We start from the raw sequence: 18,663 nt of genomic DNA, 5'->3' as shown, positions 1-18,663 counted from the left end.
GGTGGCATTGCCTTTATCGGCGGGAACAATGGCTAGATTTGGATTTGACTGAAGGTTTTCCTGGATTAACTAATGTTCGGAGTAGGAGGCTTTGAGTTTCTAAAAACTCTAGCGATGTCTTGTCTAGTTATTTCAGCATCTTCGGAAGGTAAACTGGAGATGGCTTCTTCAGTTTGATAAATAATTGTCTCAATTGGAATGTGACGAGGGGTAACAGAGTAATTGAAACCCTTTACTAAAGCTCGAGTGGCAGTGGTTGAAATAGGGGTATCAGAAAAGTTATGAACCACTGTAGTGGGTTCCAACGTTGTGGTTTTTGGAATTTGTTCGGCAATTAGATGCGCTAATTTGCGCTTCTGAGTTTCAGTCTTATATTCGAAAGTGTTTAGGGCCGTCTGTGTGTTGATACCGTCGAAACTGTCCCATAATACAGGATGTAAATTGAACGAATGAATAAATGACAAGATATTGAAAATATTAATATTTGTGATATCTAGTTTTCGTCTAGTGGACTGAATCGCTTCACGGAGAAGCGCAGAACTGGTCTTTCTAAGAATTTGGGAGATAAAAGAAGTATGGTGTTTAAGTTTTAGAAACTTGGGAGTGACTTTATGGGTCTTTTTGTGAAAGAAGACGATTCTTACGTACTAGCAGATGCTAGGCCAAATTGTCTTAATAAAAGAGATAGCATACGGTTACCTTGTACATCGAGGTCTCTCATAAAGAAAATATCGTCCGCTCCACCCGCGAATCAAAATCTTACTGTCAGAAATGTTCGCACCAACCCCCGCGTCAATCCCCACGCTAACCCCCGGTATAAATGAACCGTCCTCTGTTCACAGTGGCAGTAATGCATTGGTTAGTGATTAGTGTAGTAGTGTCTGGGGGCTCGGGAGACTGAGACCTCGGAAGCCCTAAAGAAGACACCAAAGAGGATGTCGAAAGCTCGGCGCAATGATAATCGACTCGGTTCAATCCAGACGACAGTTGAGTTTAATATTAATTCTTGTTATAGTATTAATCTTTCGAAATATTTTATTCGCCTCTACGAGGAGGAATTTTACCAGCTCACTAAATCATATAGCAATCTGCTGCTACGTAAGAATCGTCTTCTTTGTGATTTAACAATCCTTAAAGCCTGCACAGACCCAAATTTCTAAAATTCAAACATCATACTTCTACTTCTATCTCCCAAAATCTTAGAAAGACCAGTTTTCAATATCTGGTCATCTATTCATTCTTTCAATGTACATCCTGTATTATGGTACAGTTTCGACCGTATCAACACACAGATAGCCCTAAACACTTTCGAATCTAAGACTGAAACTCAGAAGCATAAATTAGCGCATCTAATTGCCGAACAACTTCCAAAAACCAGAACGTTGGAACCCCTACAGTGGTTCATAACTTTTCTGATACCCCTATTTCGACCAGATCAGATCAAATTTTGTCGGACTTTATCCATTTGACTCCTAAGGCTTCTTACTTAGAAGTGTCACCAAAGGCCATAATAGACTTTGTTAAAAAAGCTGGGCTGAAGGAACAACTTTAACCTAGGGATGAGCCACAATAGATCTCTTAGGTCGAGTGGAAAACCTAACATAACCTAACTCAGGAATTCCTGATGGTTTTTCAAAACGACTACCGCTGCCAATCTGTAGTTTGTGCAAATGTATCATTTAGATGACTTCTAACAGCTAAAGCAGGACGCGCACTGAATCGACAAAGCTCGACTGGACACCGTTCTTCCCGATTCGGCACAGTCGATTAACCCCGCATTAGCTCAGTACTACGACAGTCGAGTAGTGTTAAATCAGTGACGTCCTTAAAAATGGATTCTTCATCAGATTCTGAAGCAGATGCCATGATAGCGTTAGCACGTAAGAAAACCAAGGTTCTGGATCCATAAAATTAATCTAAAAGGGGAACATCGGAAAATTTTACCATTTGTTTCCAGATTAAAGCAAAGTTTCAATTAACAATTCGTCAAACATCATTGAGAGATTACGCACCCCACTGAAAAAAACTAAATACTAAATTCCACACTTAAACTCTCGATACAGACTGTCGGCTATTGGCAATTTTTTCTCTTTAGGTATATAGCGCCATTGCCGGCCTAAGCCAACCGATCATATCTTAGCCGAGTCAAAGCAGTGCGCGGATGCCTATTTAATTGTTTGTAGAGCAATATCATCAGCACATTCGTGTCGAGTCGAGCCGACCAGAGTCGATTCAGTGCGCGTCCTGCTTAATGGGAAATTAAGTGGAGCTCCATCCTCCATAAAACATATTTGTCTTCTCACATCCAGTGACAAATTATCGAAAATATCACTAAGAGTATTTTCAAAAAAAAAAAATCTCCATGTAAATTTGGAAGAAGAACACAAGAAACACACACCAAATGTTTAGTTTACACTAATGCTGATCTTAATCTTGTAACAGCATGCGGGTTTTTTTCTTTCCAGTAATGGTTGTTTCGCCGATTAAAAATTCCCTGTCTGGTAAATGTTGCTTCATCGGTGAACACAATATTATAAGTGTACAGTAATTTGTTTTGGCCACCTCGATTTTTAGTGTCAAATGATCTGGCTTTACCTAAACGATGAATTAAACTTGAAAAAGTTTTGTCATTTGCTTCCTTCTGTCTGCATATAGCAATTCATAACATCGGACTGTTGACCGACAGCAAAAATTTTCTTGTGCGTATACACAAACCATATCCCATATTTCTTCTTTTGTAAAATGATTGTGCAAGTTTTTGCGCAAAAGTAATGATAACTTAAAAAATGCAGCAAGACACACTACCCCTCTCTCCCCAATGGCGCTACAGGCCAAATCGAGCCTTGGCCTCCCCCAAAGTATGCCTCCAACCTTGCCGGTCCCGCGCCGATCTTCTCCAGGTTCTCATGTCTAGCAAATTTTGCACGCCCACTGCCATTTCATCCTCACACCTTTTCCGTGGCCTTCCTTTTGGTCTTGCGCCTTGCATTTTAGTATCTAAGGCCCTTTTTGGCAATATTTCGGTCTCTATTTTCACTATATGACCAGCCCATCGAAGTCTTTAAAGTTTAATGAATTCTGAGATCGGTGTCTCCTTGAAAAGTTGGTAGAGTTTATGTTTGTATCTGGATCTCCATACTCCGTTTTCATTAATAGGTCCAAATATCTTTCTTAGGACTTTTCTTTTAAAGACTTCCAGCTTTCGTTTTGTGTATTCTGTCATCGCCCAATGTCTCACATCCATAACATACTATTGGTCTGATAATAGTTTTGTAGACCGTGATTTTCGATCTCCATTGTGTGTTTTTGAAGCGGAACATATGGGTAAGTGAAAAGTAAGTGAAAAGGTTCTTCTGTTCCATCCGTATTTAATGCAACTACCAGATATGTGAAACTTTCTACAGTTTCAATATCGTTTTCTAATTGAACTGTGCCTCTGTTTCTTCTGGCTCTTGCCTGTATTAGCTTTTTGTCGTTTGGATATTTATTTCTAGTCCGGTATCTTTTGCCCCTGTTTTTAATTGTGAATATATTTCTGCCGTCTTTCAATTCTGCGAGACATAATGCTAATGTCATCGACATAGGCGACAATCTATATTCATTAAAAATCTATACCGTAACAGTAAAAATAGTTCTATTAAGAAATGACATTTCTGAACAATTATTTAACAGTTTAAACCATACTTTCCATAATATTTTAAATCTCATCAAACACTAAACTATTTAAACGTGTTTTTTTTTCGAAAACTGTTAAAATTGTCGAATCTACCAGGATTACGTAAACATAATTTATGTCTAATGTTTCAATTTCATTTTCAGGAATCATCCAAGGGAAGAATTCTGTACGAAAATGTAAAATTATAGATATAATTATATACCCTATCTAAAGTTATGCCTCTGCAGGCCCGACCAGAGGGGGGGCAGGGTAGGGGGGGGGGGCAAAATTCCCGGGGCCCAAGGGAGCCCGGGCCCGGCCGTTAGCAAAAAAAGTTCCTTTTATTAAAATATTTATTAAGAATTGTTTAAGATCTACCATGGGCCAACAACGATTATCTGATTTGGGACTGTTAAGCATAGAGTCGAAACTTGCAATAACTCTTGATTTCGACCACGTGATCCAAAACTTTGCGGATATGAAAGCAAGAAAAGATATGTTGTAACTAACAGCTGTTTTAATTTTCTTCCTTCCTTTGTCAATAGCTTGAGTGTTCACTATTACATATCCCAGTTTATGAGTTATCAGATTTTTGGGAATTTTCGTTCAACTGGGTTTGGGGGGGGGGGGGCGGCCGGGTCTCATCCCCGGGGCCCGGCCTGGCTCTGGGCGGCCCTGTGCCTCTGTGCTGATTTTGATAACAATTAATAAAATTATTAGTAAAAAAAAAAGAAAAAAAATTAAACTTATACCACATCATCTTTTTTCACAGCAAAATTTTATTAAATAATGTTTCGTCGAATAGCCATATGTTGTCTATGCAGTATTCTTAACATTAGTCTATGTCAAACTAATTATAACTCACCCTATATAATTTAAGTTAAATATTCAACCATAAAAAAGTAGCTACCGTACTATAGTGAACATGTGCCAACTGACCTTCGGCGATTTATCACACTTTTTGATAATATATTAAAGATAATAAATGGGGACATTTGATATTATAACCTACATGAAACATAAACTTGTGTTTTTCCTACATAGTTGAGTGAGGGCAATATTTTATTGGTCAATAGATGTACTACTATTTTTAAAACCCAGATCTTTTTGAATACATTCTGATATTTATATAAAAAATACGTTCATATCGGTGAGCGCAAAGAATATAAGGGAGCAAATTATTATCAGTGAAATATCAACACTAATTCTATTGTACTCTTGTAGTTAGCGCAGTACTTTTAAAAAATGTTTATTGGGTAACAGATAGACCACGTGTCTATTTTTCTTGTCTAAGCAGTGAACATTTAGGTTATAAACATATTAAAACAATGCCAAATTATATTTATATCCGAAGTATATTCGAACTATTACTTTCTTTTCAAGGACAGGTGTTTTCTCGGCGGAGAATTTATATGGTACATTGTATTCGGTGGTTATAGTCGACATCTGGAATAGTTTATTAATTTTATTTTAAGCAAAAAGAGCATTTAAATCTGGCAATGTCGTATTTAAATTTAAAACACTATGAACTTTGACTTCAATTCCATCGTCGAATTGCAAAAACTATGGAAGCTGCAATCGTATCTTCATTACTGACACAGAAAGAGAAATTTGAATGTTTGCAAATGACTACAAATTCCTTTCAAAGTAATTTATAATATACTAGCGGACCCGACAGACTTCGTTCTGTCAAATAGATTTGGAATGTGGCAGTTTATTTCTTTAATTCTCCTTAACAGAACCGTCACCATGGTGATAGGGTGGTGTGTGAGGGTCAGCTTGGGTGACCTAAGTATCTTCGCTTCCACGAACTTTGGCCACCCTTTTGGACCCGCTAAAAACCCCGACTGGGATGTCTGCCAGAGGGTTTCAAACTAAGAGGGGATCTTAAGATTCAAACCTGATTGAAAAATAATCTAAAGGGATAGTGGAAACCTAAAGGTGACAAATATTTATAAAATGGGTGCTTCAATGACAAAACATAGAGATAATTAATTATTTATTATTAATATTATTAACATAGGGTTTAATAACCGATGTAATAAAGAGTAATGAAATATAACGTATATAAGTATTTTCAGTAATCGCTTTATTGTAAATCAAGTGAATCATAATTATTAACAAAAATCTGTTTTTATTGTAGTGCTTTATGATAAACAATGTTTTTTGTTTGATTACCTGGTATATACAAACAAATCGGATGGTTTTCCAACACGGGAACAGGCAACATACAATTGACCATGTGAGAAACATGGGTTTTCTAGATTAATACCACAAACACCTAATGATTGCCTCTGGGACTTTTTTATGGTCATAGCAAAAGCAAACTGCACTGGAAACTGTAGTCGTTTAAATTCAAATGGTACATCAGTCGGAATCATTGGGAAGCGTGGTATCAAAACGTCTTCACCTTTATACTTTCCTTTCAGTACAGTTGCTTCTATCACGTTGTTCAATAATTTTTTTATCGCTAACCGTGTGCCGTTGCAAAGACGCGGTTGGTTGATATTTCTCAACATTATAACTACCGATCCAACCTTTAATTGAAGATTGTGAGGTGGCAATCCTGGTAAATCCAGCGAGTTTAAAAATTCAGGCGGATAGTTGACGACATCATCTTGGTTAGTAGCCGAATCAACTGATTTATATATCCTCAATTTGCCTGTAATTTGTTCTTGAATTTTGAAATTTAATTCATTTACATCTATGTTTTTTGCAGCCAATATAGCCCATTCGCTAAACCAATCATGGTTTCTGTAATTTTGAGCAACATCTGGAAACACCTTTTGAATAAGTTCATCTTTGGATCGAGTTAACTGACAAAAACTTTGAGGAAAGTTAATGCAACCAGTCAAGGTATCTATAGGAAATTTGCCATTACCAATGTCAATGAATTGTTTAGAGAATATATCTCCAGATTGGTCATTTTGCAACTTGACACGCACATTCTTACTTAAGTGTTATTTTGTGAGCGAATTGTTGCTAACATCAATGAAATCAAAAAAGTTTTTCCTGTACCACCAGGTGCATCTAAGAAGTAAATCCCTCCTGTTTTATCATTTGTTACTTTTATAAGTTTATCAAATAAACACTTCTGTTGTTCATTCAATAGTGGAAGATTTGTTTGAATTAATAAACTTGTTTCAAAGTGTTGAGATCCTACAGTTTTTCTCGGTGCAACTCTTGGTTAAAAGCATTATGCACGATTGGACGATTGGCCGCGGCCAGGCCTAATTGAAACAATAGTTCGTTTGACAGCATCAAGCACATGTCCTCAAATAAAATCAATGCTATATGGTAAATTTTTTCGCTTATATGTATATTTGGATTTCCCCTTCTAATCCGTATTTGATACAAAGAATGAAAGAATATTGCGAGGCCTATCAAATCTATAGATCTTACATTTTTTTACTTTTCAATTTGGTCGAGTTCACGATATTATCACTTTTGTGTGAACGCATTAGATTCTCCAACGCGAACACACACACACACACACACACACACACACACACACACGAACGCGCACACACACGAATGCGCACACACATACATTTGATTGAATTTGAACTTTTTGCAGCGAAAATAAAGCGCAAATTAACTCTTCGACGTTAGAAACACACCTATATTGTTTAGACAACAGTGAGTGCTTGTAATTTAATATAAACTTTATTGAATAGCAATAAAGTTCAAATGGACTCTACATTTTGTTAGAAAATATTTGTATGGAAAAAAGAAAAGTGCTGTTTTAGGGTTTTCTCGGAAATTATTTGAATTTTTCTCGCCGTAAAAACCATCCCTAGACATCAAGGAAAATTAAAAAAAAAATTGTTAAGATTGTTCCATGCGTTGTTGAATTATGCGCTTACCAACACATTTTGCGATTTATTTTTATATTATAAATGTGTAAAACTCGGCGCAGGGATAATCGACGTGGTTCAACACGGAAGCCTGTTAAGTTTAATATTAATTCTTGTAATCTTGTACTAATCTTTGCTGTGGCTTGGTTATTAAACGACTAATATTATGTTCAATTTATTTAACAGAGTTAAGTAAATATTATGAAATCTATACCCAAGAGCTGTCAGATGTTAGCGTCAAAATAAAATTTATGATATTAGCAATTAAACATAATCCACCAAAAAAATTTTGATTTTTAGTTTATATATAAAATTTGTTATTTCCAACTCTCATCTGAATTAGGTTCCATAAAGTAGTTATGAAAAGTTTGATTTTTATTCCAAATAATTATATTAATCTAAATTATATTAATTAACATTCAATTAACGGCTAATTGGTGCACAATATTTTCCTTAATTTGGTTTTTGCTGATATAAATAAATTTGATGGTTTACCAACACATGAGGATGCAACATATAATTAACCATGTGTGAAACATGGATTCTCTAAATCCAAGCCGCAATCGGTTATTGTCTGGCATTGAGATTTGTTTATGGTCATCGCGAATGCTAATGGAACAGGGAATTGAATCCTTTTGAATGATATTGTGGTATATGGGTGTATCATTGAGAAACGTGGCAACATGACGATTTCTCCGTCAAATAGCCCAGTCAAAATGATTGCTTCAATAGTATTTCTGGTGATACTTTTAATGACCAAACGTGTGCCGTTGCATATTCTGGGTGGATTCAAATTGCGTAGCAGAATAATCGGTGAACCAATTTTCAACTGAAGATTGTGCAGTGGCATCCCTGGTATATCCAGAGAATTTAAAAATTCTGTTGGATAAATTACAGCTTCGTCTTCATTAACAATACTGTCGATTGGTTTAAAAGATATCAGATCACCTGGCAACGACTGCTGAATCAGTTGTGTTAATTTCGTCAACATCTACATTTTTCACCGCCAAAATTGCGCGCTCACCGAGCCAATTATCATTCAAGTAATTCTTTAGTATAGCCTGGAAGACACTTACAATTCATTTAATGTTTGGTCTCAACAAAAGTGGCCAGAAATTATCTGGAAGTTTAATGCATTGTGTATTTGGATGCAGTTTTATTTGACCGTTTCCAATATCCAGCAAATGTTCGGAAAATATTTGCGACGATAGATCATTTTAAACTTGTACTCTTGTGTTAATCTCATCCTGATAATCAAATCATCATCATCTGAATGATAATAAAATCAAAATAGTATGCCGACAGACTGTGCCGAATTATATCCCGAACAATTATATCCCGACAACAAAGAAACTTTTTAAGTTTAATGAATGATGCAAGTGCTATTTCAATGCGTGTCCTAATTTCTTTGGTTTGGTCTACATCTGATGTTATCCATGTTCCTAAGTATTTATAGTTATTAACACTCTCAATTGCAGTATCTTCAATAGTCAATTGAATATTTGTATGTGCAGATTTAGTCATGATCATGCATTTAGTTTTCTTTAAATTTATCTTCAGTCCGTACTCATGACAGCGTTCATTAAGGCGTTGCATTACGTTATGTAAATCATTGTTGTTATCCGTCATTATTACTGTATCGTCTGCAAAACGTAAGTTATGCAAAACTTCTTCATTGATAGATATACCTTTAGTAATATTACTGTTGCAATATTACTATTAAATAATTGGGGCGAGTGTCTGTTTTCCTATAGTATATTTCTCTACTATACTTACTTCTAAAATAATCTAAAAACCTCCTTTATAACCAATAGTTTCAATTCAACGATGGCGGTTCTTTAATCTCACTATACAATAAAAGGTAGTAACACTGTCATTTTGGTTTTAAAAATTACAAATAATTGATCATCAAACGATTGTAAAAAGTTTTAAAACACAAAGTTTGATATTCTATCTACACAGGTAAAAATAAATATTAACTTACCGAATTAATAACATTCCTTTGGGAACCACCTAACATATAATAGTCAACTTCATTTACTATTCCGGGAGCTTTAAGTCCCAGAAAAAATATAAGTAGGCAAGCAATATACCGTAATATAAATAATGCCATTTCCAGTTGATCCGTCAAACTAAAACAAAAATATTTTATAGTTTCGCCAAAGGTGGTATCTAAATTTGTAAAAACATGAAGGGGTAGTAATACTGGTTAATTTTCTCAAGACCAACGAAAACAGACGCATATACATAGAAGAACATTTCAAATGCGAGAAACGATTACGGTTAGTATACTTCAAAACACTCCTGTAGATGGCGACTACATAAACTTTATAATATTATTTGTACACGCACGATTTCTACACATTTGATTTGAAATTTGAATCACAATATTATTTAAGGTTCTAAAAGGATTCAGTTATTAAAAACTATTCAATGTAAAAATAATATTTTATTTTCTACAAAAGAATATGGTGCATGAGTCGGATTTGATCTCTAATTTTATAAAATGCAAAAAGTTCAGGCTAAGCATTCCCAATGCCACTCTTTCATATGCCAGAAGCAGTAGTACATAGTTTCTTGATGAGTGTCGGCGCGGTTTGAAGAGGGGATCACTTGAGCGCTTCCTAGTTTTGAGGGAACAAAAGTAAAAAGTTCCCTCACAGCCTATACAAAAAATTACTTTGATGTGTGCTTCTATGAGGGTCTATACTCGTTGATTAGACTATAAGTAACTCTCGGAAATGCACCTACAATACTTCAAGCAGAATTACTATGTATTTAAAAATTTTATAAACAACTTAATAAATGAAATCATTCCTGTTCCGAGGCATAATCCTGTTCCTATGTGCTGTATGGTTTTAAAATCTATCAGTAGGGTGCTAACCTGACTGTAGACCCCCTCCTCCTTTATCCGTGCTTGAGACCGGCAACAGTTCTATCAAGCTACTGGATCCACCCAACAAAACTGCAGGCGGAATAAGACAAGGGGATTCATTGAGCCTCATGCTCTTCAATTTGATCATCGATGAAATCATCAAAAGCGTTAACAAAGGAAGAGGATACAGAATGGGAAACAAAGAAATAAAAATACTTCGTTACGCAGACGACGCAATATTGATAGCATAGCCCAAGATGAACATAGTCTGCAAAGACTGGTCCACAGATTAAACATAAGAGCAAAAGAATTTAATATGACAATATCATCTCAGAAAACTAAAACAATAGTAGTCAGCAAAGAACCTACCAGATATAAAATAGAAATTGATGGCATCAGTATTAAACAAGTAATGGAAATAAAATACCTGGGAATTACACTGTCTAGCTATGGAGACCTGGACAAAGAAGTGAGAGATCAAGTACAAAAAGCAAATAGACTGGTAGGATGAATTAATAACACTATATGGCGAAAGAGACACATTAACACTGAGATGAGAGTACTGAGAAGAATTACAGGAAATACGCCGAGAGATCGAAAGATAAGTGAAGACATTAGAAGAAAATGTAACATACAGTGTATAAATGAATGGACACAAAATAGAAAAAAAAGAATGGGATAACCATTTAAGAATGGGCAGAAGAAGTATGGGACGATTTCACAAAAGAAGGAGTGACAACCTTCCACTAGGGATTCCAGAGGGATTACCCCGCCAAAGAACAAGCAGAATTGCTTATAAAAAGGAAGAAGGAGAACTTAATAAATAATGAAAGATGCGAGTGAATAGTATTAACATTAAGATAGAAACAGCATAACATGCAAAATGGTGAATAGTGATCAGTGTAGTAGTGTCTGGGGGCTCGGGAGACTGAGACCTCGGAAGCCCTGAAGAAGACATCAGAGAGGATGTCGAAAGCTCGGCGCAATATAAATCAACGCGGTTCAACTCGGAAGACTGGTGAGTTTAATATTAATTTTTATAATAGTATTAATCTTACCTCTAGGTTTAATTGTACTAACCGCGGAAATCTTTCCGAAAATTAATATATATATATATATATATATATATATATATATATATATATATATATATATATATATATATATATATATATATAATCAAACCACCCTCTTAAATTTCTCATCCACAATATTCTTCTGCGGCCCGTATTCCTTCGTCCTTCAATCTTTCTCTTCATTATATTTTATAGGAATGTGTATTTTTATCTCAGAATTAGATAGCCCAAGTACTAAATTTTCTCTTTTTTCGTCCATTCGACGTAATACTTCTTCATTTGACTCGGTCAACCCAAATTATTATACTTTTTTTACTGTTCTGTTTGAGAGTGTATGCTGTCACGACGTACAAGGTACTGGTTTAAACATTCTTATTTATAGTGGGAGACTGATATTACGATTATTAAACAGTTTCTTAATTTTTATGAAAATGGACTCGGCAATTTCAAACATCTTTTGATCTCCATATTTTTATCACGTGCCTTGTTTGTCCTAGCTCCCAGGTATTAGTAATTATTCACCGTTTGAATGGGGGTTTCGTTTATAGTAATGTTTGTATGATAAATCGGATTTTTACTAAAGATCGTAAACTTGTTTTTTTTTTTGGTATTAATCTGTATACAGTATTTATTGCATACTCTATTCATATTCTCTAGTAAAAGTTGAAGCTCTTTCGATGCTCTTGCCAATAGCACAGTATCGTCAGCATATATGTATAATGTTATTTACCACTTCCCCATTGACGATTATTCCTTCATTTGCGGTTGATAAAACTTCCTGGTAAATGTTTTCAGTTTAGACGTTAAACAGTAATGACGACAATATACATCCCTGTATAAATCCTCGTTTACTCCTATACCACTACTATACTCCTTAGATAGTAAAATGCAGGGCGCAAGACCAAACGGAAGGGGACGGAAAAGGTGGGAGGATAAAGTGGCAGTGGACGCGCAAAATTTGCTAGACGGCAGAACCTGGAGAAGATCGGCGAGGGACCGACAAGGTTGGAGGTATAGTTTGGAAGAGGCCAAGGCTCGCCTTGAGCTGTAGCGCCATTGGAGAGTGAGATAAATCCTCGCGTTACTCTTATTAAATCTGAAACTTCATCTTCTATTCTTTTATACTTGCTAGCTGATTCAAATATTCTCAGATATTATCATCTATATCTTTGATCTCATGAATATCTTTGAGTAAATCAGATCGTATCCAGTCAAAAGCCTTTTAGAAATCTATGAAACAGGCGTGTATTTCTTGATTTACGTCCAAGCATCGCTGTATGAGAACATTTAAAACAAACAGCTTCTCGTGAGCCTAATCCTTTTCTGAATCCCAACTGTGTCTCGGTAATATCAAGTACCAGCTTTCTCATAAATACGGTTATGAATGATTTTTAGAAACACCATAAAGCAAATTACTCTTCAACGAGATTGTTCGGTGACCGGAACATTCTTTTGCATTAGCTCTTTTCGAGTTATTGGTTGACCGGTGGGAAGGAGGGAAATAAAATACCTCCCGTGGACCAACAGGTAATTCACCGAATGATTGCCGGTATAAGCAATCCCCCACTTACTGACCAACGGCTTCGGGCGGATAAGTATATGGACACTCTTTTGTCCAGGGGTTGGGAAACTGGCTCTAAAGGCGGATGAACTGAAAAATAGGGCAAGGGCGTAAGGATGCAGAAGGCAACGGGGAACCACTGCATTACAGACATATAGAGTACCCCTAGTAAAGTCATGAAATGCAAATGACAAAAAGAGTATACAAACTTACTGATTATGTACCACGGAATCCAAGATCCAGCAGGGGAGGAATAGTTGTAGACCACAGGGTCTCGTAGGTCGTAAACCAAAGAAATCCCTGCGCATTTAAGACATTAAAAGTAGCAACCTGGAATGTGAAAAGTCTATATGTAAGTGGCAAATTAGTGAATGTACTCCTTAAAATGGAAAACCTTCAAATTGATGTTCTAGGTATAAGTAACGTACAGTGGCCAGGTTCAGGCAAACAAATTGCAAATAAACGGAACCATGCATTATTCAGGTTACAACGAGGTCAATCAAACGCTATGGTGTTGCTACCTTAGTTGCTAAAAAGGTCAACTACTCTGTAATAAGTTTTACTCCTTATTCTGATAGGATCTTATCATTACAACTTCAGTCTAAGAAAGGTATAGTAAATTTTATTCAAGTTTATGCTCCGACGGCAGATAAAGTTTAAGACGAAATCGCACTATTTTACCATGATTTGGAACAAGTCTTAAAGTCAATTAAGAAATATCACACTACAATTGTAATGAACTTCAATGCCAAAGTTGGCCAGGAAAGAGTGGATGGATATGTGGGTGAATATGGTCTAGGAAATAGAAATGAACGGGGTGACTGTTTAATACAATTCTGCCAGATGGAAGAATTTGTAATTGCTACTACACTTTTTTAACTATTAAAAAGAAGATTGTATACATGGAAAACTCCTGAAGATACAACGAATAGATTAATCCGAAATCAAATTGACTTTGTCCTCATTAGAAAAAGGTTTCGTAATTCTTTCCTTTATGCCAAAAATTATCCTGGAGCAGATATCGGTTCAGATCATAACCCCATAGTAGTCACATTATATAGACATTTATATGACATTATTGTGGGACATTAATTGCCAGAATGATTTCCAATCTTCGATAGGAGCGAAACTTGAAAAATAAGAAGGGATTTTGTCGGGACGCGTTACTTTTCCATTTTTAGCATATTTTATTGCGTTTTCTATTTTTCTTTTAATGTATCAGGACCACTTTCACTCTTTATTTGTGGTAGATTGCTTCTTTAGAAAATATTTCATTGATAAAATGCATAGTGTGTCCCAAAAGTTTTATATACATGGAGGAAAAGCTTATCTCATATTTCACAAAAACAATGATCTTTAAAGAATGTATGACCTGGAAATCCATAATCAGGTATAAAAATTTCAAAGCATTGGCTCGAATATAGGAAAAATAGAAAATAATGATTTATATTGAAGAATAACATATGTTCAAATTTAAATGGAAAGCAAAACGTTCATTGAACTTGTTATTTATACGTACAAATTCGTGACGTTTCTACAGAAAAAATATCAAATATTTCAATAAACACGTCAACAATTGTTAAATTATTTATCGATTAAAATAATATGAAAATAACTTAATACTGATAATCTTATCAATGTAGCAACAATTACATCCATAACACCTACGGTAATATCATTTACAATGTAACTTTACCTTCAATACATTCACCGTCCTTTTCTAAATAGGTGATCGTTTTCGATTAAATTAATCATTACATTTTTAATGATATCGAGTGTACCTAGTAGCTTCACAGATTGTCAAAATTTCGTAATGGTCTCTTAAGGTAAATCTTTTGTTTTAAGTAGCCCCACAAAAAGAAGTCCAGAGGAGTAAGGTCTGAAGACATCGGAGGCCAAAGAAAGTCTATATACCTTCCTATCACCCTACCCTATCCTACCCTTAAAAGTGTGAAGGATAAAATATCCAACATTTCTTTTGCGATAACATGTTGGTTAATCGTATTAATGATAGGTCATCAAGAAAACTAACTATTGTTAAATCACTAATTTCTATGCACTTATTAAAAAGTATTTCTACTAATTTTATTAATGATTGCCTTCTAAACTTTCATCACTTCCAATGCTATTCCGTATTTCGGTAGGGCTCTCCTATTTCGCATGTTATTTATGGCGTTATTTTTTTCTCTGTTACTGAGGTATATCTTCAGATAAAATATTTTTTCCTAGTTTTCGATGATTTTCTTCTTTTGCTGATGGTGTTTTTGCTTTTAACTCATATCTCGTTTGGCAATACTTTTGTTCTATAGATTAATGTGATTTTTTCGTTTTGATCATTAAATAGCTTTGTTAATCGAGTTTTTCCTTCACTTATTTTTATCTTCTAATTTTGTTAGCGCGTTATTTTGTATGTTTTCTCTGGACTTTCTGCCGATTTCGGTTGCTTGTATTTTATTGTGTGCTCGGTTTTGTACAAGCTGTTCTCTTTTTTGATTAGATCTTATGTTTCTTTGCACAGTTTTTGGAGTTATTTTTGTTATTTTGGGTTGATTCCTCTACTTCTTATAGTATTTTATATTTTGTATGTACTATTTGCTGTATTTGTATTTAGGGCATATAAGGTTGATCCTTTATCTATTTGCTCAATGCATACTGCCATTTTTATTCGTATTCAGTTTTTTTCTGTTTGAGTTCGTCTATATTTACCAATTTCTGCTTGATATCTTCTTTCGGTCTTGGTGTTAATTATTCTCCGTTATTTTCTGCCCCTATGAGCTCTTCGATGTCCGCAGTCCTTGGTATAGAATGGTGCTTACCTCTCGATGATCTCTTCTACTGCTTTCTATAGCTTCTTTCATGATTCGTCCCAGGTTTTCCACCGTGAACGTTTGATACTGCGTCGTGCCTACTCTCAATTTAATAAGTTCCTTATGTGCCTTCCAGTCGTTCCCATCGCTGCATCCGACTTCGGACGTCCCGGATGCACGAATCGTGTTAGTAGTTCCTCCTCCAGTTATCAAGAATCCGATGTACCGATGTTCCGTTCCGGATAGTCTGGCAAGACCAAACAATCTTTTGTTTTTGCTGCTACTCACTGTGTAGCCATGATCACATCGATGTACGTACCCGCATCTCTCCTCACGAATGTGGGCTCCAGCCTCAGTACCATCAAATCCTAAGTACCCACCCAATCAGATAATATTCTACCGCGATTATCGGTGATGGGGGAATCCTCATTCAGCCGCTTTTGCGTTAAAATCTAATACCACGGATTCTTCTCTCATATTCATCAGATCCTCCACGATCTTATCCATCTTCCTCTCATATTCACCCACCGTTATGTTAGGAGAGAGATAGCAGCACACCAGCTGCAATTTCTCCATCCGGACGATCATATACCCTTCCTTTGCTTTTATTTCATCTCGCAGCTTCCTCTTGCAGATTCGCACACTGACCCTTCCACCCTTCTAGTCGTATCCAGAAACCAGCCTCTCCTCTTACTGCTGTTGGGTTTGGCTCCATAATCAGTATGTCTGTGTTCTTTGTCGAAACCTCGGCCAGATCATGGGACAATCTAGCCGTTCCCACATTGGGTTTGGAGTATCTTCAACTCCCGACTTGTGTTTCCCGATGACTTAGGGATACTAAAAATCAGAAGATGGCAACACGTCGCCAGAAACCGAACAGAATGGCGACGAATCTTAGAGCAGGCCAGGATCTATCGCACCAAAGATGATGATGATGATGACTTTTTAACTAGTCGCACACGCAAACACTATAATAGTAAAACACTCAAATATTTATTCAATTTTATAATGAACGAACCGTATACCAAAATTTAAGAAAAAAATAATTATGTAGGGGAACGACAATTGAATCGGTCATTTCAGAAACAACATGAGTCAGAAATTATAGTTTTGAGTAAATCACAAAAAACTGTTTTAAAGCGCTGTTGGGAAAAATACTAAAATTAATTGTTAAAACAATGTTTCACTATCCTGTGCATTATGCATTACAAATTTGTTTTAAAAAAATGATTGAATGCTTCTCTAGGCAAGAGATCTTAGTTTTATATAAGTTTTAATTGGGTCAATATATTCGCGGACCTCGCGTGATATGTGTATTTAATTTATGTAAATTGTGTAACTTTGTCAGCACTTTTGACTGATGTCCAAATTATATTATTGATAATTGACCAAATGTGTATGTAACCTAATTAACTACGTGTGTGTATTTAATAACAAATAGATTCATTCGGTCTACTGGGTGATAAAATTATACTGTCCAATTTCGGATATGAATTCTGAAGATTTGATATTGGACATATTCCTTTCTTGTTTTCTGCCCACTGGGTCGGTTGACAATCATGTTTTTTTGTAATGGTTAGACCACCACTTTTTAAATTCAAAAATATTCGATGTTTCCACCATTTTAACTTTTTGTGTCGTGTAGAATTTACTATCATATCTCTATATTCTTTTGGGTGGTAAAGATGGTCAAAGTTGTTTATGACCCTTTTTATTGCCGCAAAGTTTCTATCGTTCGGCAAAAAAGAATGGCCACGTTGTGGAAGGTACTGGTTTCCACAACGTGGTCTCAAACCTTCCAGTTTCTACTAACGAAAGTAGAAACAACTTCATTGGGACCCCTTCGAGCTTGATCCTCGTGGTAGGTGTAAAGCATTCCTTAATTTTTTTGCATATTGTGAATTCCAAAGACGTTGTAGGTTAGTTGACGTAAGTAAAAAGTCTCCAGCACAGGAATAAGTGGAAGTAGAAGATTTTGCATATAATCAAACGTCAGGCCACATACACTGGCATCTATCTTGCATATCTCTGCAATTTTATTGTAGAACTTTTTTGCACGTCTTTTATGTATAGTTAATTCCGCAAGTGCCACACGCTTTGCCGTCTCGTTTAAATATGGACTCTTAATTTTTATTTCTAATTGTTCACATTCACAGCAAGTGCCTACCTGTGGACGTCCAAAAGATAGAGAAAAATGTTCCTGAAAAATCTTTAAATAAAATTTATACTTCACTGAATTATTATTATCAGGAAATTTGGCACAAAATAGGTCATACATAATTCGCACATTCAATTTTTTGTCTAAGTAATGCTTCTCTTTCCCTGTGTAATGTGCAATCTTAGTGGGAAAACTCTCAATATGTGTCTTAATCTGTTATACTAAATTTTCAGACTTAGCATTCCCTGAAATATTTTTTCCACGCTTATCTAATGATGCTTTTCCTTGTACAGGAAGCTTAGAAATTCTTCGAATTCGTTCATGACTCACAGGGTGAATTCCCATGAAAGGCTTTTTGCAAACAATAATTTTGCCACCCGAGCCTGTCACGGAGTAACTAATGGTATATCCTCTATTTTTTAGATTTTCGTTTCGAGGCGTTTTACTTCACACTTTCCCATAAGCCCTTATATGCATAAGCTTTTTCAGAGCACTTCAAGCGACAACTACAAAAAATATATAATAATTTTATGTTTTAAAACTAACTTAACCTTAAAACTTACCGACAGTCTTCTGGTTTTCTTGAAGGTACAATATTACCTTTATAATTTTCATATTCTTCCCCACAGAGCCTCGCTTTCTTAATAATTTCTGACTTATAATTGTCTTTTTTA

At 35.6% G+C, this 18,663-nt stretch overlaps 1 protein-coding gene across 1 annotated transcript in view; it reads right to left on the bottom strand.

Moving 5' to 3' along the window:
• Hmt-1 (ABC transporter ATP-binding protein/permease Hmt-1) overlaps positions 1 to 18,663 on the bottom strand; it is a 70,117-nt gene that overhangs the window by 38,733 nt on the left and 12,721 nt on the right. Inside the window, exon 4 of the mRNA XM_072537003.1 lies at positions 9,497 to 9,644. Coding sequence (XP_072393104.1) covers positions 9,497 to 9,644 — 148 coding nt within the window. The remainder of the gene's footprint in view (positions 1 to 9,496; positions 9,645 to 18,663) is intronic.

This window comes from Diabrotica undecimpunctata, chromosome 7 (assembly GCF_040954645.1).
Source record: "Diabrotica undecimpunctata isolate CICGRU chromosome 7, icDiaUnde3, whole genome shotgun sequence".
Taxonomy (NCBI): Eukaryota; Metazoa; Arthropoda; class Insecta; order Coleoptera; family Chrysomelidae; genus Diabrotica; species Diabrotica undecimpunctata.
The sequence above is the reverse complement of the archived record's forward strand: the minus strand, read 5'-3'. Positions and strand labels throughout refer to the sequence as shown.